The sequence below is a fragment of the Triticum urartu genome, chromosome 5A (assembly GCF_056163025.1).
Source record: "Triticum urartu cultivar PI428250 chromosome 5A, HENAU_Tu73, whole genome shotgun sequence".
Classification (NCBI taxonomy): domain Eukaryota; kingdom Viridiplantae; phylum Streptophyta; class Magnoliopsida; order Poales; family Poaceae; genus Triticum; species Triticum urartu.
Genome location: NC_141877.1, coordinates 620,325,077 through 620,349,775, shown reverse-complemented (window position 1 = coordinate 620,349,775; position 24,699 = coordinate 620,325,077). Strand labels below are relative to the sequence as shown.

Here is a 24,699-nt window from a genome sequence, read left to right as displayed (position 1 = left end):
ACCATAAATGACGCAATCAAGGATAAAAAACCTAATTAGTACAACTAGAGGAGCAAGGGGTCTTCCTACTCGCCACACCAGCAATGAAGGTCGAGATAGAGGGGAGGGGGCCGATGAGGGGGGGGGGGGTGTCTGGAGGAGCTCGAGAGGCGGAAAGTACGAGGAGGGAACACAAAGGTTCCTCAATGTTATCGTTAATGCAGTTGAATAAGTTTTCTCCATCGCTAGAAGCGCATGATCTACGCGCACTGCATCAACAGCTATAGCGACACCATGAGTATATGTAACCGATTCGGCGACAAGATTGGGTGGCTAGTGTGGCAAGAAAGAACTGGTCCAACGAGCCAAACGAACCCCATTGAGAGATAATCCGAGGGCGTAAATGCAAGAAGTCCATTGAGAGGGGGAGCAGGAGCACGGGCGCCGTGAACTAAAGCGGCAGGCGGAGGAGGGAGACGAGGCCGGAGCGGAACGCTGGCAAAGCCACTCCCCCGTTCCGCTAGAAGAGAAGAGAGATGAGATGGGAGAAAGAGAAATTACGCGTCGCCCACCAACGAGCCCCACGCCTCCACCCTTCTCCTCCCCCCGCCCCGCCCCGCATCATCCCCCCTCCACTCCCCTCCCCACCCTCGGCACATCATCCATCCTCACTCCGCACGGGCCCAGCCCAAATACTCCCCCCACCCTCGTCTCTCGCCGCAAACCCTAACCCTAGCCCCCCACCCCCTCGCCGCCGCACCAATCTTCGCCGCGCCGGCGGCCGCTCCCCTCCGAGGTAACGACACGCTCTACCCAGGGTTCCTGCCCGCTGCCGCCGCCGATTTCGGTCCATTTGGTTTCCTCCGCGCCCGCCGCGCGCTTGCTCGCACCGAGGGGTTTTCGGGGGGTTTTGGGGTGCACGCGCTGGTTCCGAATCCGTCCGAGTTGCTCGCCGGCGCGCCCGTGGGCGGTCCCGTGTTCGCTCTGGGCGGGGATTCGAGGTCCCAACCTGCTATCGCCGCTGCTTCTCTCGGTGTACGCATATGCTCTTGCTGTGCTACCCTGTTTGCCGGGGTTCGGGGATGGGGCTCTCACAGTTCCTGGTCGCCTGCTTGCTCGGTTGATTGATGTATCTGTTGATTCGGTTGATTGATGTATCTATCTGCAATTACTGTTTATATGGTGCCATGATTGTGATGTGGTTTCATTTCAATGCACGCAAGTACAGCGCGGCCTTGGTCCGGAGATAGGCGCGTTCCGCGATGGATGGGCTCGGGAACTCTGCGCTGAACGCCTCAGAAGCGGTGATGAAGAGGCCCAGGAGCGTCGCGTCCAGGAGGCCGAGGCCCAAGGAGCAGCTCGCTTCCGAGTACAAGGACATATCGTGCGCGCCGTCGCGGAGCATTTCCCCGGAAGATGAGGCAGCTGCCGAGGCCAGCGGGCACCGGCGCAAGGAGCTGTACCTCAACGGGCCTGAAGGTAGGGGCTCCACCCACCATAGGAATGCCCTGTCCAAGAAGATAAAGAAAGAGGAGGGATCTGCAGGGGATATTGATATTGGCCACAATCGGAGCAGCAAGCCCAATGATGCCAAGCATATTACTCATGGTGTTCTTGCACTGGCCTCCTCAAGAAACCCTGGATCGACTGATGCCTCGCAGTTGTCCTCAAGGGACACCCCTGTGCCAGTGGAAAATAGGGTGAGAAAAGTTAAGCTCAAGGTTAGCGGACTTAACCGAATCATACCGAAACAAGAGCCTGTTGACGTTGGCATGCCTGGCACATCGGATGTCTCTTTCCATCGCCAAAAGCAGAAGGTTTGTTGTTTCTACTTAACGGAGAAACCTGCGCAAACGGAATATGCTATCATATAGAAACTTGCTTAATTTTTTCAAGTAGAACTAAGTATTGTCTGTAGGTAATTGGTGAGAGATGCTTTTACTTGTCATTTCATAGTAGTACAATGTACTTATTTTAGAGCTCATATGAAATAACACAACCCCATCCAATTATCGCTGATGTGAAAACAAGACTGATACAGCTGTAGCAACGATTATTCTTTTGTCGCTTGTCGGAATGGTAGTATTTACTCTAGTGACGTAATCTTATATGCGTATCAGTCAATGTCGTTTTTCTTTCGGTTCAACTCTCTTGTCTATGCCTTTGCAAAATGCCCTGTTATAGTTTCACTTCGGTACTGATTGACTGAAATGGCAAATATGAGGTGCTACTATTTAATTTATGTTGATAGCTTTGAAAACTGCCCATTTTCATTTTTTGTCGGTACTATATTTAATTTATAACGACTACTCTGTCGGTTGTCGGAATGTTAGTATTGTTGTAGTGAAGTAATCTTATATGCCAACGAGTTAATGTTGTTTTGCTGTTGGTTCAACTCTCTTGTCTATGCCTTTGCAAAATTCCCTGTTATGGTTTGCCTTATCTTATCTATGCCTTTGCAAAATGCCCTGTTATGGTTTGCCTTATCTTATCTATGCCTTTGCAAAATGCCCTGTTATGGTTTGCCTTATCCATGCCTTTGCAAAATGCTGTGTTATGGTTTATCCTATATATGCCTTTGCAAAATGCCCTGTGATGGTTTGCCTTACCATGCCTTTGCAAAGTCCCGTGTTATGGTTTATCCTGTATATGCCTTTGCAAAATGCCCTGTTATGTTTTCTCTTAGGTATCTGATTGACTGAAATGGTAAATATCAGGTGCTATTATTTAATTTATGTTGATAGCTTTGAAAACTGCCCGTTTTCATTTCTTGTCTGTACTATATTTAATTTATAACGACTACACTTTTGTCGGTTGTCGGAATGGTAGTATTTGTTGTAGTGAAGTAATCTTATATGCCAATGAGTCAATGTTCTTTTGCTGTTGATTCAACTCTCTTCTATGCCTTTGCAAAATTCCCTGTTATGGTTTGCCTTATCTTATTTATGCCTTTGCAAAATTCCCTGTTATGGTTTGCCTTGTCTTATCTATGCCTTTGCAAAATGCCCTGTTATGGTTTGCCTTATCCATGCCTTTGCAAAATCCCGTGTTATGGTTTATCCTGTATATGCCTTTGCAAATTGCCCTGTTTTGGTTTCTCTTAGGTATCTTGACTGAAATGGTAAATATGAAGTACTATATTTAATTTATGTTGATAGCTTTGCAAACTGCCTGTTTTCATTTTTTTGTTGTGCTCTAAGTGGGTCCCTTCTTTTCATAGGATTCTGGTGAGCAGAAACATCACAGCACAAGAAAGGATAGTCATGGTAATCAAGTTGATGGAAAACGTGGAGATAAGCATGACATTTCACCATCTTCTGACCTGGTTCGCAAAAGCAAAAGGGTCCCTAAGAAGCGAACTCTTGATTCTGATGATGAAGATGATGAATTACGTTATCTTGAGAAACTTAAAGCGGCTAAAGCGGCACCAGAACAGCCCATGGCTACTGACCAGCCTCTAGCTTATGGTTATGGTGAGGATGGTCTCAGGAAAAAGAAGCTATCCAAGGTTTCTAAAAATAAGAGCACTCCTTATGAAGTGGACAACGACTTCACTATGTCACAATTTAGCAGAGATGTTAGGAAGAAGGTGAAACTGGAGGATACCAGTGATTTTATTGTAGAGGAGGAATTTGGGTTGGATGAGTCTGATAGATTAATTGAAGCTGATTCACCTTTGGGTGTAAAGATTGAAGCTCCTGGCCTAACAACAAGGCAGCGAGCCCTCCAAGGCAGGGGTGGCCATGGTGAAAGCATGATTGAATTTCCCGACGGGTTACCAGCTGCTCCATCATCTAGAAGTACAGTTCCTAGAATATGTTAATACGAGTATATTTATTGATAACTAATGTGCTGTATCTCAGAAGAAAATGCTAAATGGTCTTGGTATTTAACGCTGCAGGGCAAAAGGATAAGCTTTCAGATGTGGAGATACAAGCCAAGAAAGCAGAAGTGGCTCAGAGGCGTAAGATGCAAGTAGAGAAGGCAGAGAGAGAGCAACAGGTTTTGTTTTTCTTCTGGCTCATTGCTTCCTTTCTTTTTTTATGTTGGGTGACCCAATTTTAATGGTCCCTACTGTACAGGCTGAAGCAATGAGGAAAATATTGGGGATTGACACAGAGAAGAAGAAGGAAGAGAGGAAGCAGAAAGAACGTGAAGACAAGGTACAATACATCAGAGTTGTATAGTAGCTGTCCTTTCTTCCCTTGCTAGCTATAATGGCAATTGCATTAATTTTTTTTCTCATTCTTGCCACGCAGGAAAAGCAAGCAAAATTCGAGGAATATAAAAGAAGCTGCATCCAGTGCGTAATGCGACCAGAAGGAACAATTGTTACATTCCCTGATACCATGGGCCTTCCTAGCATATTTAACTCTAAACCTGTCAGGTTAAATACAATGCCTACTTCTGGCTATTTTACATGCATCATTTGCGAGTGACTAGTTCATTTTGATTCTCATTGTGGTAACGTGTGCTTACATTCAACACCCCTGGCTTGGCTTTCATTTCTCCAGTTACCCACCTCCAAGAGAGAAGTGCGCAGGCCCCTCATGCCCCAACCCTTACAAGTACCGTGACTCCAAGACGAAGCTTCCCCTCTGCAGCCTGGAGTGCTACAAGGCCGTCCAGGGAGGTGGTGGGACGATGGCGTGCTGATGCTACAGAGTTGATGGTGCAAGTAACGCGCAACCGCTGGCGGACATGGAGGAGCTGGAGAAGTGCATCTCACCCAATGCCTTGCCTGTTTTGCCGTTTTTTGCGTTGCCTTTGCTAGTCTGAGGATTGAAAACCAACCGATGACAGATGATGTTGAGGTGCCTGCTGCTGATTTCCTTTGTTGGTCCTCGTGGATGTATGTATGTATGTAGCAGTGCCGTGCAAAAGAGTCTGGTTTATGTGCTAGTATGTGACAAGTGGAGGATTAGCCATGAATTGTGTACAGTAATGGTCCGGCTTGACGCTAGTGCGCTGTTGGCCATGATGGGATGAGTTGTACAATGCGTTGTGAATTTGGTCTCTGGGCGCAGCTGTCTTAGGGCCCGTTTCTGTAGACTTATGCAGGAATGGAGGTAGACCTGCATCCTCTGCTTGGCAGATTGTGCCGTAGTCTTCTTTTCTAGATGAATTGTGCTGGGGCCTGGTAAGGATGAAGGCCAAATGCTGCGTGTTAACTTGGACTTTTACTCTATCGAAATTTCGAATTCGGTATGAGAATCCGAAGATGGCCAATAATAATTATGAGAGCAGAAAATAGGTGCATGGACTGGGCGTGGAAGATGGAGATCGAATTGGAGGTGTATGCCTAAAAGGTCCAAGACAGGGAAAGGACCCAAGACCAAGCTAAGCCAGGAGTCAAACAAAGCCTATCCCAAGCACCTATCCACCCACCACCACCAGGACAACAATTTTGGTATACAGATGACGCAGAAAATTGGCAAGCTATATATAGAGAGAGTTGCTTGTAGCTTTGGCCAGACACAAGCACAGCACAAAACCATCATCCCACGAGCAGATCGACAGGAGTGGGAAGAGCAAGTTTAGCACCAACCAAGGATGAAGAGCAGCACGCTGGTGGCGATCCTAATCCTCCACGCCGTCATGGTCATGGGAATCCTCTCACACTCACAGGCCGTCGACGGTACGTTCGCTGCTGATGCTTACCGTCCGTCCCAATTTACGTATCTGTCTCGCGCGGAACAACGTCTGATTCTATATCTGCTGCCTGTGCAGTCGATTTCCCCAAGTGCTGCGACAACTGCAGCACCTGGTCGGGGGGCATGTTCTGCGACGACGTCGGCCCCAAGTGCCGCAACGGCTGCGCGAACTGCCACGTGGTGCAGACGACCCCCGTGAAGACGTTCCGGTACGGAGATGCACGCGCCACCCACTTAGGGCATCTCCAGCCGCGTCCCCAATAAGGCCTCCCCAGGCGTTTTTTTTTGCGCCGGCACCGAAAAATCGGTCCAGTCACGCCCACAGGAGCCCGATTTTCGCTGGCTTGAGCCGAAAACAGCGCCGGCGGACTCAGGCCGAACCCAACGCGCTGGGGGGCGCCCGGGGGCGCCGGGGCGAACTGTTTTGGCGCGAAACAGCCGTGGGCCCGCCGCGTCAGCGACTCTACCCTCTTCTCGGTCCTTCGTCGTCCTCATAGCTTCGTTTCTCGCGGCGAATCAATGCCAAAACTGCCGCGCTGCCGCGCCGGTCAGCCTGCGCCATTGATGCCTCACGGGCGGCGCAGTGAAGACCGGATGACGCGCGTCCCTCGCCCTCCCTCGCCCGCCACGCGTACTCACGGCGGCTCGCGCACGGGCGGCGCCTCGGCCTATATAAGACGCGCCTCAGAGCACTCGGCGACTCGTACTCTCTCGCCGTCGTCGTTCCTCCCTCGCCTCTCTCTCGCCGTCGTCGTTCCTCCCTCTCCTCTCTCTCGCTGTCTCCAGCACCCATGGCCGAGCGCTTCCCAGGCGACGGCGCGGCGGCGAACGGCTTCGGCCGCCGCCATCTTCACGAGAGCGAGGCTCGCCTCCTTTTCGAAGCCGAGTACCCGGTCCCGCCGGACATGCGGGTACTCGGGGCGTGGAGGATCAGCGCCGGCGGCGTGCCGGTGCCCCCGATACCCACCGGCGCGGTGCGGCGTGCGGAGATCGCACGCATCCGCTCGTCCCTGCCGCGTGCGGCGAGGGAGGGGCCACAGTACGTCCCCGACAGCCCGCTCTGGGAGCCCTACTTTCGCCGCGGTCACGCCGAGCAGCTCGAGGCCACCAACGGCGTCGAGCCCTCCGGCAGGCTCAACGCCGTCAGCCGGCGTCGGTGGTGGGGCGTGCCTGGGCGCACGTTGGAGGCCGTCCTCGAGTACATCGAGGACGGCAACACGCCGCGCCTCGAGTACCCCGCTCCTCCGTCCTTCACACGCCACCGGGGAAGCTCCTGGACCCCGAGGCGCATGGAGACCCGGGGGTCCTCCTCCTCGTCCGGCGGCTCCCCCTGCCTCCACCTCCGCCCCGTCAAGCCGGAGCCCCAGGGCGCGCCTGTCAGCGCGCGCACCCGCAGCTCCGGCATCCGCATCGGCGACAACGCCTCCCCCACCGGCCGCTTCGTCCTCGTCGAGCCCAAGCCGGAGCCCGGCCTCCCCGTGGAGTACGAGGAGATAGCCCGGCGTGGCTTCTCCGACGAGGACGCCCTGCGGTGGGCGCGGGACGACTACCTCCGCGACGAGATGGTCCGGTAGCGCCGGGCCCTGGAGGAGATCGCCGCCCGCAAGCGTGGGCGCGAGGACGAGCACGGCGTCGTGGTCCTCAGCGACGACGACGACGACGCCCCCGGACCGTCCAACCCGCCGCGCCAATCGGGGGAGGGATGCAGCAGGGACGGCGAAGGCGTCGGCGGGGGCGACGACGACGACGACGACGGTGACTACACGCGGTTCTACCGCCTCCTCGGCATGTAGAACCGCGTGGGCGGGCGGTGAGGGAGACGGCGGGGTAGCCTGCGGTAGTTTTGTCCTTTTTTTAAAAGTATGTTTAAATTTGAACGAACTCGCCGATGTTTGCGTTAAATTTGAGTCCTGTTTGCGCCGTATTTGACTTTTTTAAAATCCCGTGGGGGGCCGCGACTGGGGGACATCACGCCCCCAGTGCACGGTTTAGCGCCGGTGCGCCCCTAGAGGGCGATTTTTTGCCCCTCCTGAAAGGCCAACGGCTGGAGATGCCCTTAGACACGCCCTGCCCGCCGCCGTGCAAAAAGAACTGATCCCTCCAGCTCCCTCGGACAGTGAGATCGATGTTGCGCCCAAAACATAAAATAAAAAGGAGCAATGCTAGACCCATGTACAGTTACGTGAGGTTTTTACGTAAATGCTGATGAGATGAGCAGAGCCACGCTCAGCGACAATATAGTTGATGCTGCTTTAAATAAACAGTCTTGCTAAGTGTCGTTGATGCTATATTCATGAGATCTTACATTGAAATTCATGTAAAACTATTATTTTAGTTTATTTTTTTTCTTTTACATGTTATGTCACTTGACCGAGACTTGGTTAAATAAACACTGGTATTACTTTATATATACGTCTCTGCTTAATCAAATAAAAAGATCAGTTTTATTTATTGAAAGTTTTCTCCCAAATAAAAATCAGTTTATTTGTGCGATACATTTGTGCTGTCCAGTGCGCAGCGATGAGGGGAACCTTCTCCGTGCTCAAGCATATATCTACGATTGTCACACTCGGTGCGAGTCAGAATAATTATTTTTTCCAACGTAAGGATAAATTCCAGCTTTGTGTCAAAAGATCTTTTATTAGGGGTAAAAACCTGATTTATTCATCAAAATCCATATGAAGTGGGATACGTCTTGGGTCGTGGGGGACGCCAAACCAAACGTGGCGACCCGGACCTCTAGAGAAAGAAAATTTGGCTAAACTATGTGAAGGAAATATGCCCTAGAGGACATAATAAAGTTTTTATTTATATTTCCTTATACTTCCTCCGTTTCTTTTTACTCCGCATATAAGATTTGGTCAAAGTCAAACTACACAAAGTTTGACCAAATTTATATTAAAAAATATGAACGTCTACAATATTAAAACTATATAGTATGAAAATACATTTTGTGGTGCATCTGATAATATTGATTTCATATTGTCAATGTTTACATTTTTAATATAAAGTTAGTCAAACTTTACAAAGCTTGACTTTGACCAAACCTTATATGCAGACTAAAAAGAAACGGAGGGAGTATCATGACAAATGTTTATTATTCATGCTAGAATTGTATTAACTGGAAACTTAGTACATGTGTGAATACATAGACAAACAAAATGTCATTAGTTTGCCTCTATTTGACTAGCTCGTTGAATCAATGATGTTTATGTTTCCTGACCATAGACATGAGTTGTCATTTGATTAACGGGATCACATCATTAGAGAATGATGTGATTGACTTGACCTATCCGTTAGCTTAGCACGATGATCGTTTAGTTTGTTGCTATTGCTTTCTTCATAACTTATACATGTTCCTATGACTATGAGATCATGCAACTCCCGAATACCGGAGGAACACTTTGTGTGCTACTAAACGTCACAACGTAACTGGGTGATTATAAAGGTGCTCTACAGGTGTCTCCGATGGTGTTTGTTGAGTTGGCATAGATCAAAATTAGGATTTGTCACTCCGATTGTCGGAGAGGTATCTCTGGGCCCTCTCGATAATGCACATCAAGATAAGCCTTGCAAGCAATGTAGGTAATGAGTTAGTTATGGGATGTAGCATTACGGAACGAGTAAAGAGACTTGCCGGTAACGATATTGAACTAGGTATTGAGATACCGACGGTCGAACTCGGGCAAGTAACATACCGATGACAAAGGGAACAACGTATATCATTATGCGGTTTGACCGATAAAGATCTTCGTAGAATATGTGGGAGCCAATATAAACATCCAGGTTCTGCTATTGGTTATTGACCGGAGACATGTCTCGGTCATGTCTACATAGTTCTCGTACCCGTAGGGTCCGCACGCTTAACGTTCGGTGACGATCGGTATTGAGTTTATGTGTTTTGATGAGCCGAAGGTTGTTCGGAGTCCCGGATATGATCACGGGCATGACGAGGAGTCTCGAAATGGTCAAGACATAAAGATCGATATATTTGAAGCCTATGTTTGGACATCAGAAAGGTTCCAAGTGAGTTCGGGCATATACCGGAGTATCGGGGGGGGGGGGGGGGTGTTACCGGAACCCCCCGGGAGTATATGGGCCCTAAAGGGCTTTAGTGGAGTGAGAGAGAGGCAGCCAGGGCAGGCCACGCGCCCCCTCCCTCTCGGTCCGAATTGGACTAGGAAGGGGGGGGCGCCTGATAACCCACAAGTATAGTGGATCGCAACAATTTTCGAGGGTAGAGTATTCAACCCAAATTTATTGATTTGACACAAGGGGAGCCAAAGAATATTCTCAAGTATTAGGAGCTGAGTTGTCAATTCAACCACACCTGGAAACTTAATATCTGCAGCAAGGTATTTAGTAGCAAAGTAATATGATAGTAGTGGTAACGATAGCAAAAGTAATGGTAGCAAAAGTAATATTTTTGGGTTTTGTAGTGATGGTAACAGTAGCAGCGGGAAAGTAAATAAGTGAAGAACAATATATGGGAAGCTCGTAGGCATTGGATCGGTGATGGAGAATTATGCCGGATGCGATCGATCATGTAACAGTCATAACCTAGGGTGACACAGAACTAGCTCCAGTTCATCAATGTAATGTAGACATGTATTCCGAATATAGTCATACGTGCTTATGGAAAAGAACTTGCATGCCATATTTTGTCCTACCCTCCCGTGGCAGCGGGGTCCTAATGGAAACTAAGGGATATTAAGGCCTCCTTTTCATAGAGTACCGGGACAAAGCATTAACACATAGTGAATCCATGAACTCCTCAAACTACGGTCATCACCGGTAAGTATCCTGATTATTGTCACTTCGGGGTTAACGGATCATAACACATAATAGGTGACTATAGACTTGCAAGATCGGATCAAGAACTCTCATATATTGATGAAAACATAATAGGTTCGGATCTGAAATCATGGCACTCGGGCCCTAGTGACAAGCATTAAGCATAGCAAAGTCATAGCAACACCAATCTCTGAACACAGTGGATACCAGGGATCAAACCCTAACAAAACTAACTCGATTACATGATAAATCTCATCCAACCCATCACCGTCCAGCAAGCCTACGATGGAATTACTCACGCACGTCGGTGAGCATCATGAAATTGGTGATGGAGGAAGGTTGATGATGACGATGGCGACGGATTCCCCTCTCTGGATCCCCGAACGGACTCCAGATCAGCCCTCCCGAGAGAGTTTAGGGCTTGGCGCTGGCTCCGAATCGTAAAACGCGACGAATCCTTCGAAAGTGAATATACGGAGTCAGGGTTGAGGTCAGTGGAGCGTCAGGGAGCCCACGAGGCAGGGGGGCACACCCAGGGGGGTAGGGCGCCCCCAGCCTCGTGGACAGGTGGAGGCCCCCATGACGTGGATCTTTCTTCCAGTATTTTTTATATATTCCAAAATAATTCTCCGTTGATTTTCAGGTCATTCCGAGAATTTCTATTTCTGCACAAAAATAACACAATGGCAATTTTGCTAAATACAGCGTCAGTCCGGGTTAGTTCCATTCAAATCATGCAAGTTAGAGTCCAAAACAAGGGCAAAAGTGTTTGGAAAAGTAGATACGACGGAGACGTATCAACTCTCCCCAAGCTTAAACCTTTGCTTGTGCTCAAGTAGTTCAGTTGATAAACTGAAAGTGATAAAGAAAAACTTTTACAAACTCTGTTTGCTCTTGTTGTTGTAAATATGTAAAGCCAGCATTCAAGTTTTCAGCAAAGATTATGAACGAACCATATTCACAATAATATTTAGGTCTCATGTTTACTCATATCAATGGCATAATCAACTAGCGAGCAATAATAATAAATCTCGGATGACAACACTTTCTCAAAACAATCATGATATGATACGACAAGATGGTATTTCGCTAGCCCTTTCTGAGACTGCAAAACATAAATGCAGAGCACCTTTAAAGATCAAGGACTGACTAGACATTGTAATTCATGGTAAAAGAGATCTAGTCAAGTCATACTCAATGTAAACTAACAGTAATGGATGCAAATGACAGCGGTGCTCTCCAACTGGTGTTTTTTAATAAGAGGATGATGACTCAACATAAAAGTAAATAGATAGGCCCTTCGCAGACGGAAGCAGGGATTTGTAGAGGTGCCAGAGCTCGGTTTTGAAATAGATATGAATAATATTTTGAGCGGTATACTTTCATTGTCAACATAACAACCGAGAGATCTCGATATCTTCCATGCTACACACATTATAGGCGGTTCCAAAACAGAATGGTAAAGTTTATACTCCCCCTCCACCAACAAGCATCAATCTATGGCTTGCTCGAAACAACGAGTGCCTCCAACTAACAAGAGTCCCCGGGGAGTTTTGTTTGCAGTTATTTTGATTTGATTTGCATAAAAGCATGGGACTAGGCATCCCGATGACCAGCCATTTTCTCGTGAGTGAGGAGCGGAGTCCACTCCTCTTGAGAATAACCCGCCTAACATGGAAGATACAAACAACCCTAGTTGATACATGAGCTATTCGAGCATACAAAACAGAATGTTTATTTGAAGGTTTAGAGTTTCAAACATACAAATTTACTTGGAACGGCAGGTAGATACCGTATATAGGTAGGTATGGTGGACTCATATGGAACAACTTTGGGGTTTATGGAATTGGATGCGCAAGCAGTATTCCCGCTTAGTACAAGTGAAGGCTAGAAAAAGACTGGGAAGCGACCAGCTAGAGAGTGACAACAGTCATGAACATACATTAAAATTAATCAACACCGAATTCAAGCATGAGTAGGATATAATGCACCATGAACATAAATATCGTAGAGGCTATGCTGATTTTGTTTCAACTACATGTGTGTACATGTGCCAAGTCAAGCCACTCGAATCGTTCAAAAGAGGATACCACCCTATCACACCACATCACAACCATTTTAATAGCATGTTGGCATGCAAGGTAAACCATTATAGGCTCCTAGCTAATTAAGCATGGCATAAGCAACTATAATCTATAATTGTCATTGCAAACATGTTTATTCATAATAGGCTGAATCAGGAACGATGAACTAATCATATTTACAAAAACAAGAGAGGTTGAGTTCATACCAGCTTTTCTCATCTCAATAAGTTCATCATATAATCATCATTATTGCCTTTCACTTTCACGACCGAATAGTGTGGAAAATAATAATAGTGCACGTGCATTGGACTAAGCTGGAATCTGCAAGCACTCAATTCAAGAGAGAAGACAAGGTAATATGGGCTCTTTGTTAGATCAACAATAATGCATATGAGAGCCACTCAACATTTTCATTATGGTCATCTCCTCTCGACCCCCAAAGAACAAGAAAAGAAATAAAACTATTCACACGGGAGAGCTCCCAACAAGCAAAAGAAGAACGAGAAATCTTTTCGGGTTTTCTTTTTAATTACTATGACTACAAGCATGGAAAGTAAACTAACTAAAATCTACAAGTATTTTTTTTGTTTTTCTTAAGGTTTATCAAACACACAAGAAGAAAGCATAAGAAGGAAAATAAACTAGCATGGATATTACAATGGAAAAGTATGAGCACCGACAACTAGCATGAGTGTGTGAACATGAATGTAATGTCGGTGAGAAATACGTACTCCCCCAAGCTTAGGCTTTTGGCCTAAGTTGGTCTATGGCCACGGCTGGCCTGGCCGGATATCCAAAGTTGTAGCTGGGATCGTACTGAGATGCAGCGGCAATTGCCTGATGAGCTGCAACTTGGAGGCGAGCTGTCTCCGCCATCCTCTCGTACTCGGTCGCCTCCTCCCTGGTTATAACATATCTCCCCTTTGCCTGAAAGTCAAAGAAAGTAGGAGCAGGGAGAGCGACGTGATAGGTGCGTCGTGTGTCAAAGATTAGTCAGTACTGGAGGAACTGATCGTTCCTCTCAACAAATTGATGACGAACCATAGCCTCATAATCTAGATAAGAAGGTGGCAACTCAATATCATGTCCACGTATGGGTATCTCAAGAAAGTTAGCTATACGGGTTGCATAAATTCCACCAAAGAAATATCCATGAATACGATTATTATGCAACCTACGTGCAACGATAGCCCCCAAGTTGTATTGTTTATCTCCTAAAACAGCGCTTCTGAGAACGCTAAGATCAGGCACACACATGTGACATGCTTCATCTTTACCATTAATGCATCTACCTATGAAGAGAGCAACATAATGTATAGCAGGAAAATGAATGCTTCCTACGGTAGCTTGCGTCACATCTCTAGATTCCCCCATAGTTATACTAGCAAGAAAATCTCTAAATTCAGATTTGCGAGGTTCACTAACATCACCCCACTGTGGAAGTTTACAAGCAGTGGTAAAATCTTCTAAGTCCATTGTATAAGATTTATCATAAAGATCAAACAGGACAGTTTGAGAATTGCGTGATGATGAAAATTTAAACCTTCTCACAAATGAATCAGTTAAATAGAGGTATTGGCGGCACTTATTTGCCTCGAAGCTCTCAAGATCAGCATTACGCACATATGCATCAAATTCCTCCTTGATTCCTGCTCGAATCATGAAGTCCCCCGACGACCATTCACAGGGCCGCACTTGAGCATCCCTTGGTGGTTCCTTGTCCGCATCGTGTATTGCGAGTCTGGGTGCTTGCTTCCTTGAAGAACCACCTTGGTACATTTTCCTAAACATATTTCTTCCTCTGAAAAATTTCTGAAATTTTTAGTGATTTCAAAATAGAAGTGAATCAAACTCAACAATATTGATAGCAACTACTCCTACAAGTGCCTAGAGGCAATATCATGCATTAAAACTACTTTTGACCATATAAATTTGACATGCAAGCTCACGAACAGGGTCACCTAAGCAGCAAAAATATGCAATGAATAAAGCACTAGAACAAAAACTAATTGGACCATTGGAGGATTCACATACAAAAGAACAATCCCCCAAAGCCATTTTGTAAATGGAGCTTTGAGCAAGGAGATCGAAAATGGCAGCAAGATGAGCTTGGACTCGGGTTTGAGCTGGCTAGTGATGTTTTGGGGAGGAAGAAGGAGTGTGTGATAGCTGGAATAAGTGGAGGGGAGCCACTATGGGCCCACGAGGCAGGGGGTGCGCCCTGGACCCTCGTGGCCAGGTGCTTGCTCCCCTGGTGTGTTCTCAGTGCCAGATATTCTCAAATATTCTAGAAAAAATCATATTTAATTTTCAGGGCATTTGGAGAACTTTTATTTTTGGGGTATTTTTATTGCATGGATAATTCAGCAAACAGACAGAAAAAAACTATTTTTACTTTATTTATTATAAATAACAGAAAGTGAAAAGAGGGTACAGAGAGTTGTGTTTTCTAACTCCATCCATCTCATGCTCATCAAAAGGAATCCACTAACAAGGTTGATCAAGTCTTGTTAACAAACTCATCCCGAATTGCATGAAACTGGAGAATTTTCGAATAACACTAGGTTACCTCAACGGGGATATGCATGTCCCCAACAATAAGAATATCATATTTCTTCTTGATAGTAGGAAGAGGAAATTCAAAACCTCCAATAGTAATTGTTGAAATTTTTCCAATAGAATTGATATTATGGACTTGAGGTTGTTTCCTCGGAAAGTGTACCGTATGCTCATTGCCATTAACATGAAAAGTGACATTGCCTTTAGTGCAATCAATAACAGCCCCTGCAGTATTCAAAAAGGGTCTTCCAAGAATAATAGATATACTATCGTCCTCGGGAATATCAAGAATAACAAAGTCCGTTAAAATGGTAACGTTTGCAACCACAACATGCACATCCTCACAAATACCGACAGGTATAGCAGTTGATTTATCAGCCATTTGCAAATATATTTCAGTAGGTGTCAACTTATTCAAATCAAGTCTAGGATATAAAGAGAGAGGCATAACACTAACACCAGCTCCAAGATCACATAAAGCAGTTTTAACATAGTTTCTTTTAATGGAGCATGGTATAGTTGGTACTCCTGGATCTCCAAGTTTCTTTGGTATTCCACCCTTAAAAGTATAATTAGCAAGCATGGTGGAAATTTTAGCTTCCGGTATCTTTCTTTTATTAGTAACTATTTCCTTCATGTATTTAGCATAAGGATTCATTTTAAGCATATTAGTCAAACGCATACGCAAAAAGATAGGTCTAATCATTTCAGCAAAGCGCTCAAAATCCTCATCATCCTTTTTCTTGGATGGTTTAGGAGGAAAGGGCATGGGTTTCTGAACCCATGGTTCTCTTTCTTTACCGTGCCTCCTAGCAACAAAATTCTCTTATCATAACGTTGATTCTTTGATTGTGGGTTATCAAGATCAACAACAGGTTCAATCTCTACATCGTTATCATTACTAGGTTGAGCATCAACATGAACATCATCATTAACATTATCACTAGGTTCATGTTCATTACCAGACTATGTTTCAGCATCAGAAATAGAAATATCATTGGCATTCTCAGGTGTGTCAACAACAGGTTCACTAGAAGCATGCAAAGTCCTATCATTTTTCTTTTTTTCCTTTTAGAAGGACAAGGTGCATCCATATTAGATATCTGAGAATTTTGCTCAATTCTCTTAGGATGGCCCTCAGGATACAAGGGTTCCCGAGTAACTTTACTACCTCTAGTCATAACTCTAACAACATTCTCATTCTTATTATTATTTAATTCATTGAGTAAATCATTCCGAGCTTTAAGTACTTGTTCTACTTGAGTGGTAACCATAGAAGCATGTTTACTAATAAGTTTAAGTTCACCTTTAACATTAGCCATATAATCACTCAAGTGTTCAATCATGTAAGCATTATGTTTCAATTGTCTACCAACATAAGCATTAAAATCTTCTTGCTTAACCATAAAGTTATCCAATTCATCAAAACATTGGCTAGCAAACTTAGCAGGAGGGATTTCAGCTTTATCATATCTATAGAGAGAATTTACCTTCACTACCTGTGTCGGGTTATCGAGACCATGTGTTTCTTCAACATGCGGCAAATTAAGACCATGTATTTCATCAATAGGGGGTAAATTCTTAACATCTTCAGCTTTAATACCTTTTTCTTTCATAGATTTCTTTGCCTCTTGCATATCTTCAGGACTGAGAAATAGAATACCCCTTTTCTTCGGAGTTGGCTTATGAGTTGGTTCAGGAAGTGTCCAATTATTTTCATTGGTCAACATATTATTCAATAGAATTTCAGCTTGATCAACAGTTCTTTCCCTGAAAACACAACCAACACAACTATCCAGGTAATCTCTGGAAGCATCGGTTAGTCCATTATAAAAGATATCAAGTATTTCATTTTTCTTGAGAGGATGATCAGGCAGAGCATTAAGTAATTGGAGAAGCCTCCCCCAAGCTTGTGGGAGACTCTCTTCTTCAATTTGCACAAAATTATATATTTCCCTTAAAGCAGCTTGTTTCTTATGAGCGGGGAAATATTTAGCAGAGAAGTAGTAAATCATATCCTGGGGACTACGCACACAACCAGGATCAAGAGAATTAAACCATATCTTAGCATCACCCTTTAATGAGAACGGAAATAATTAAAGGATATAATAGTAGCGAGTTTTCTCATCATTAGTGAACAGGGTAGCTATATCATTTAATTTAGTAAGATGTGCCACAACAGTTTCAGATTCATAGCCATAGAAAGGATTAGATTCAACCAAAGTAATTAACTCAGGATCAACAGAGAAATCATAATCTTTATTAGTAACAAAGATATGTGAAGTAGTATAAGCAGGATCATATTTCATTCTAGCATTCAAAGTTTTTTATTTCAGCTTAGCTAAAAGTTTCTTAAGATCACTTCTATCATTGCAAGCAAGAAAGTCTCTAGCAGTTTCTTCATCCATAACATAACCCTCAAGAACAACAGGTAATTCATATCTAGGGGGAGAATCTTCATCACCACTTTCATCAATATTATCAGTTTCAATAATTTCATTCTCTCTAGCCCTAGCAAGTTGTTCATCAAGAAATTCACCTAGTGGCACAGTAGTATCAACCATAGAAGTAGTTTCATCATAAGTATCATGTAAAGCAGAAGTGGCATCATCAATAACATGCGACATATCAGAATCAATAGAAGAAGAAGGTTTAGGTGTCGCAAGCTTACTCAAAACAGAAGGTGAATCAAGTACAGAGCTAGATGGCAGTTCCTTACCTCCCCTCGTAGTTGAGGGATAGTGAAGGAAATATGCCCTAGAGGCAATAATAAAGTTATTATTTATTTCCTTATATCATGATAAATGTTTATTATTCATGCTAGAATTGTAATAACCGGAAACATAATACATGTGTGAATACATAGACAAACAGAGTGTCACTAGTATGCCTCTACTTGACTAGCTCGTTAATCAAAGATGGTTATGTTTCCTAACCATGGACAAAGAGTTGTTATTTGATTAACGGGATCACATCATTAGGTGAATGATCTGATTGACATGACCCATTCCATTAGCTTAGCACCCGATCGTTTAGTATGTTGCTATTGCTTTCTTCATGACTTATACATGTTCCTATGACTATGAGATTATGCAACTCCCATTTGCCGGAGGAACACTTTGTGTGCTACCAAACGTCACAACGTAACTGGGTGATTATAAAGGTGCTCTACAGGTGTCTCCAAAGGTACATGTTGGGTTGGCGTATTTCGAGATTAGGATTTGTCACTCCGATTGTCGGAGAGGTATCTCTGGGCCCTCTAGGTAATGCACATCACATAAAGCCTTGCAAGCATTGCAACTAATGAGTTAGTTGTGAGATGATGTATTACAGAACGAGTAAAGAGACTTGCCGGTAATGAGATCGAACTAGGTATTGAGATACCGACGATCGAATCTCGGGCAAGTAACATACCGATGACAAAGGGAACAACGTATGTTGTTATGCGGTTTGACCGATAAAGATCTTCGTAGAATATGTAGGAGCCAATATGAGCATCCAGGTTCCGCTATTGGTTATTGACCGGAGACATGTCTCGGTCATGTCTACATTGTTCTTGAACCGTAGGGTCCGCACGCTTAAGGTTTCGATGACAGTTATATTATGAGTTTATGAGTTTTGATGTACCGAAGGAGTTCGGAGTCCCGGATGTGATCACGGACATGACAAGGAGTCTCGAAATGGTCGAGACATAAAGATTGATATATTGGAAGCCTATGTTTGGATATCGGAAGTGTTCCGGGTGAAATCGGGATTTTACCGGAGTACCGGGAGGTTACCGGAACCCCCCGGGAGGTATATGGGCCTTAGTGGGCCTTAGTGGAAGAGAGGAGAGGTGGCCAGAGATGGGCCGCGCACCCCTCCCCCCTTGGTCTGAATTGGACAAGGAGAGGGGGCCAGCCCCCCTTCCTCCTCTATCTCCTCTTCCCCCCCCCTCCACGAATCCTATTCCAACTAGCAAAGGGGGGGAGTCCTACTCCCAGAGGGAGTAGGACTCCTCCTGGCGCGCCTCTCCTGGCCGGCCGGCCCCCCTCCCTTGAACCTTTATATACGGAGGTAGGGGCACCCCCTAGAGACACAAGTTGATCCACGTGATCATATTCTTAGCCGTGTGCGGTGCCCCCTTCCACCATAGTCCTTGATAATATTGTAGCGGTGCTTAGGCGAAGCCCTGCGTTAGTACATCAAGATCGTCACCACGCCGTCGTGCTGACGGAACTCTTCCCCGACACTTTGCTGGATCGGAGTCCGGGGATCGTCATCGAGCTGAACGTGTGCTAGAACTCGGAGGTGCCGTAGTTTCGGTGCTTGATCGGTCGGGCCGTGGAGACGTACGACTACATCAACCAAACGCTTCCGTTGTCGGTCTACAAGGGTACGTAGATCACACTCTCCCCTCTCGTTGCTATGCATCACCATGATCTTGCGTGTGCGTAGGAATTTTTTTGAAATTACTACGAAACCCAACAGTGGCATCCGAGCCTAGGTTTTATGTGTTGATGTTATATGCACGAGTAGAACACAAGTGAGTTGTGGGCGATATAAGTCATACTGCTTACCAGCATGTCATACTTTGGTTCGGCGGTATTGTTGGACGAAGCGGCCCGGACTGACATTACGCGTACGCTTACGCGAGACCGGTTCTCCCGACATGCTTTGCACAAAGGTGGCTAGCGGGTGACAGTTTCTCCAACTTTAGTTGAACCGAGTGTGGCTACGCCCGGTCCTTGCGAAGGTTAAAACAACACCAACTTGACAAACTATCGTTGTGGTTTTGATGCATAGGTAAAGATTGGTTCTTGCTTAAGCCCGTAGCAGCCACGTAAAACTTGCAACAACAAAGTAGATGACGTCTAACTTGTTTTTGCAGGGCATGTTGTGATGTGATATGGTCAAGACATGATGCTAAATTTTATTGTATGAGATGATCATGTTTTGTAACCGAGTTATCGGCAACTGGCAGGAGCCATATGGTTGTCGCTTTATTGTATGCAATGCAATCGCGCTGTAATGCTTTACTTTATCACTAAGCGGTAGCGATAGTCGTGGAAGCATAAGATTGGCGAGACGACAACGATGCTACGATGGAGATCAAGGTGTCGCGCCGATGACGATGGTGATCACGACGGTGCTTCGAAGATGGAGATCACAAGCACAAGATGATGATGGCCATATCATATCACTTATATTGATTGCATGTGATATTTATCTTTTATGCATCTTATCTTGCTTAGATTGATGGTAGCATTATAAGATGATCTCTCACTAATTATCAAGAAGTGTTCTCCCTGAGTATGCACCGTTGCGAAAGTTCTTCGTGCTGAGACACCACGTGATGATCGGGTGTGATAGGCTCTACGTTCAAATACAACGGGTGCAAAACAGTTGCACACGCGGAATACTCAGGTTATACTTGACGAGCCAAGCATATACAAATATGGCCTCGGAACACGGAGACCGAAAGGTCGAGCATGAATCATATAGTAGATATGATCAACATAGTGATGTTCACCAATGAAACTACTCCATCTCACGTGATGATCGGACATGGTTTAGTTGATTTGGATCACGTAATCACTTAGAGGATTAGAGGGATGTCTATCTAAGTGGGAGTTCTTAAGTAATATGATTAATTGAACTTAAATTTATCATGAACTTAGTCCTAGTAGTATTTTGCAAATTATGTTGTAGATCAATAGCTCGCGTTGTTGCTTCCCTGTGTTTATATGTTCCTAGAGAAAATTGTGTTGAAAGATGTTAGTAGCAATGATGCGGATTGGATCCGTGATCTGAGGTTTATCCTCATTGCTGCACAGAAGAATTATGTCCTTGATGCACCGCTAGGTGACGGACCTATTGCAGGAGCAGATGCAGACGTTATGAACGTTTGGCTAGCTCAATATGATGACTACTTGATAGTTTAGTGCACCATGCTTAATGGCTTAGAATCAGGACTTCAAAGACGTTTTGAACGTCATGGAGCATATGAGATGTTCCAGGAGTTGAAGTTAATATTTCAAGAAAATACCCGAGTTGAGAGATATGAAGTCTCCAACAAGTTCTATAGCTAAAAGATGGAGGAGAATCGCTCAATTAGTGAGCATGTGCCCAGATTGTCTGAGTACTACAATCGCTTGAATCAAGTGGGAGTTAATCTTCCAGATAAGATAGTGATTGACAGAATTCTCTAGTCACCATCACCAAGTTAGTAGAACTTCGTGATGAACTATGATATGCAAGGGATAACGGAAACGATTCCCAAGCTCTTCGTAATGCGGAAATTGACGAAGGTAGAAATCGAGAAAAACATCAAGTGTTGATGGTAGACAAGACCACTAGTTTCAAGAAAAGGGCACAGGGAAGAAGGGGAACTTCAAGAAGAACAGCAAGCAAGTTGCTGCTCAAGTGAAGAAGCCCAAGTCTGGTCCTAAGCCTGAGACTAAGTGTTTCTACTGCAAAGGGACTGGTCACTGGAAGCGGAACTACCCCAAGTGATTAGCAGATAAGAAGGATGGCAAAGTGAACATAAGTATATTTGATATACATGTTATTGATGTGTACTTTACTAGTGTTTATAGCAACCCCTCAGTATTTGATACTAGTTCAGTTGCTAAGATTAGTAACTCGAAACGGGAGTTGCAGAATAAACAGAGACTAGTTAAGGGTGAAGTGACGATGTGTGTTGGAAGTGGTTCCAAGATTGATATGATCATCATCGCACACTCCCTATACTTTCGGGATTAGTGTTGAACCTGAATAAGTGTTATTTGGTGTTTGCGTTAAGCATGAATATGATTTGACCATGTTTATTGTAATACGGTTATTCATTTAAGTAAGAGAATAAATTGTTGTTCTGTTTACATGAATAAAACCTTATATGGTTACACACCCAATGAAAATAGTTCGCTGGATCTCGATCGTAGTGATACACATAATCATAATATTGAAACCAAAAGATGCAAAGTTAATAATGATAGTGCAACTTATTTGTAGCACTGCCGTTTAGGTCATATTGGTGTAAAGCGCATGAAGAAACTCCATGCTGATGGGATTTTGGAATCACTTGATTATGAATCACTTGATGCTTGCGAACCATGCCTCATGGGCAAGATGACTAAGACTCCGTTCTCCGGAGCGAGCAACTGACTTATTGGAAATAATACATACTGATGTATGCGGTCCGATGAGTGTTAAGGCTCACGGCAAGTATCGTTATTTTCTGAACTTCACAGATGATTTGAGCAGATATGGGTATATCTACTTGATGAAACATAAGTCTGAAACATTTGAGAAGTTCAAAGAATTTCAGAGTGAAGTGGAAAATCATTGTGACAAGAAAATAAACTTTCTATGATCTGATCGCGGAGACAAATATTTGAGTTACGAGTTTGGTCTTCAATTAAAACAATGTGGAATAGTTTCACAAACTCATGCCACATGGAACACCACATCATAATGGTGTGTCCGAACGTCATAACCGTACTTTATTGGATATAGTGCAATCTATGATGTCTCTTACCGATCTACCACTATCGTTTTGGGGTTATGCATTAGAGACAGCTGCATTCACGTTAAAAGGGCACCATCTAAATCTGTTGAGATGACACCGTATGAACTGTGGTTTGGCAAGAAACCAAAGTTGTCGTTTCTTAAAGTTTGGGGTTGCAATGCTTATGTGAAAAAGTTTCATCCTGATAAGCTCAAACCCAAATCGGAAAAATGTGTCTTCATAGGATACCCAAAAAGTTACTGTTGGGTACACCTTCTATCACAGATCCAAAGGCAAGACATTCGTTGCTAAGAATGGATCCTTTCTAGAGAAGGAGGTTCTCTCAAAAGAAGTGAGTGGGAGGAAAGTAGAACTTGATAAGGTAATTGTACCTTCTCCCTTATTGGAAAGTAGTTCATCACAGAAATCTGTTCCTGTGACTACTACACCAATTAGTGAGGAAGCTAATGATGATGATCATGTAACTTCAGATCAAGTTACTACCGAATCTTGTAGGTAAACCAGAGTGAGATCTGCACCAGAGTGGTACGGTAATCCTGTTCTGGAGGTCATGCTACTTGACCATGACGAACCTACGAACTATGAAGAAGCGATGGTGAGCCCAGATTCCGCAAAATGGCTTGAGGCCATGAAATCTGAGATGGGATCCACGTATGAGAACAAAGTATGGACTTTGGTTGACTTGCCCGATGATCGGCAAGCAATTGAGAATAAATGGATCTTCAAGAGGAAGACGGACGCTGATAGTAGTGTTACTATCTACAAAGCTAGAATTGTCGCAAAAGGTTTTCGGCAAGTTCAAGGTGTTGACTACGATGAGAGTTTCTCACTCGTATCTATGCTTAAGTCTGTCCGAATCATGTTAGCAATTGCTGCATTTTATGAAATCTGGCAAATGGATAAACAAAACTGCATTCCTCAATAGATTTATTAAAGAATAGTTGTATATGATACAACCAGAAGGTTTTGTCAATCCTAAAGGTGCTAACAAAATATGCAAGCTCCAGCGATCCATCTATGGACTGGTGCAAGCATCTCGGAGTTGGAATATACGCTTTGATAAGTTGATCAAAGCATATAGTTTTATACACACTTGCGATGAAGCCTGTATTTACAAGAAAGTGAGTGGGAGCACTACAACATTTCTGATAAGTATATGTGAATGACATATTGTTGATCGGAAATAATGTAGAATTATTCTGCAAAGCATAAAGGAGTGTTTGAAAGGAATTTTCCAAAGAAAGACCTCGGTGAAGCTGCTGACATATTGAACATCAAGATCTATAGAGATAGATCAAGACGCTTGATAAGTTTTTTTTCAATGATTACATACCTTGACAAGATTTTGAAGTAGTTCAAAATAGAACAGTCAAAGAAAAAGTTCTTGTCTGTGTTACAACGTGTGAAATTGAGTAAGACTCAAAACCCGACCACGACAGAAGATAGAAAGAGAATGAAAGTCATTCCCTATGCCTCAGCCATAGGTTCTATAAAGTATGCCATGCTATGTACCAGATCTATTGTATACCCTACACTGATTTTGGCAAGATAGTACAATAGTGATCTAGGAGTAGATCACTGGACATTGGTCAAAATTATCCTTAGTGGAATAAGGATATGTTTCTCGATTATGGAGGTGACAAAAAGGTTCGTCGTAAAGGGTTACGTCGATGCAAGTTTTGACACTAATCCTGATGACTCTAAGTCTCAATCTGGATACATATTGAAAGTGGGAGCAATTAGCTAGAGTAGCTCTGTGCAGAGCATTGTTGACATAGAAATTTGCAAAATACATACGGATCTGAATGTGGCAGACCCGTTGACTAAACTTCTCTCACAAGCAAAACATGATCACACCTTAGTACTCTTTGGGTGTTAATCGCATAGCGATGTGAAGTAGATTACTGAATCTAGTAAACCCTTTGGGTGTTGGTCACATGAAGATGTGAACTAATCACATAAAGATGTGAACTATTAGTGTTAAATCACATGGTGATGTGAACTAGATTATTGACTCTAGTGCAAGTGGGAGACTGAAGGAAATATGCCCTAGAGGCAATAATAAAGTTATTATTTATTTCCTTATATCATGATAAATGTTTATTATTCATGCTAGAAT

At 44.2% G+C, this 24,699-nt stretch overlaps 3 protein-coding genes across 5 annotated transcripts in view; all 3 read left to right on the top strand.

The window, feature by feature from the left end:
- The first annotated feature begins 551 nt into the window (after positions 1 to 551).
- Positions 552 to 4,988, top strand: LOC125511108 (uncharacterized). The gene is made up of 7 exons (XM_048676394.2): positions 552 to 775; positions 1,208 to 1,796; positions 3,200 to 3,779; positions 3,881 to 3,981; positions 4,062 to 4,142; positions 4,239 to 4,366; positions 4,494 to 4,988. Exons 2-7 carry the CDS (start codon positions 1,242 to 1,244, stop codon positions 4,633 to 4,635), a joined length of 1,587 nt encoding a protein of 528 aa, XP_048532351.1. The 5' UTR covers positions 552 to 775; positions 1,208 to 1,241; the 3' UTR covers positions 4,636 to 4,988.
- A 209-nt stretch (positions 4,989 to 5,197) lies between these two features.
- LOC125511107 (uncharacterized) overlaps positions 5,198 to 24,699 on the top strand; it is a 78,495-nt gene continuing 58,993 nt past the window's right edge. For 2 of the 3 annotated variants that reach the window (XM_087522074.1, XM_048676393.2), the window contains exon 1: positions 5,198 to 5,617. Coding sequence is in view for 1 of the 3 variants with exons in the window: in XM_087522073.1 (XP_087378199.1) it covers positions 6,425 to 7,207 (783 nt within the window). In the remaining 2 variants the exon portion in view is untranslated. Of the gene's footprint in view, positions 5,618 to 5,709; positions 7,574 to 24,699 lie in introns of those variants that run through there. The other variant, XM_087522073.1, reaches the window with a different exon arrangement.
- Positions 5,533 to 5,897, top strand: LOC125511109 (Bowman-Birk type wound-induced proteinase inhibitor WIP1-like). Its single transcript, XM_087524682.1, has 2 exons — positions 5,533 to 5,617; positions 5,710 to 5,897. Exons 1-2 carry the CDS (start codon positions 5,533 to 5,535, stop codon positions 5,895 to 5,897), a joined length of 273 nt encoding a protein of 90 aa, XP_087380808.1.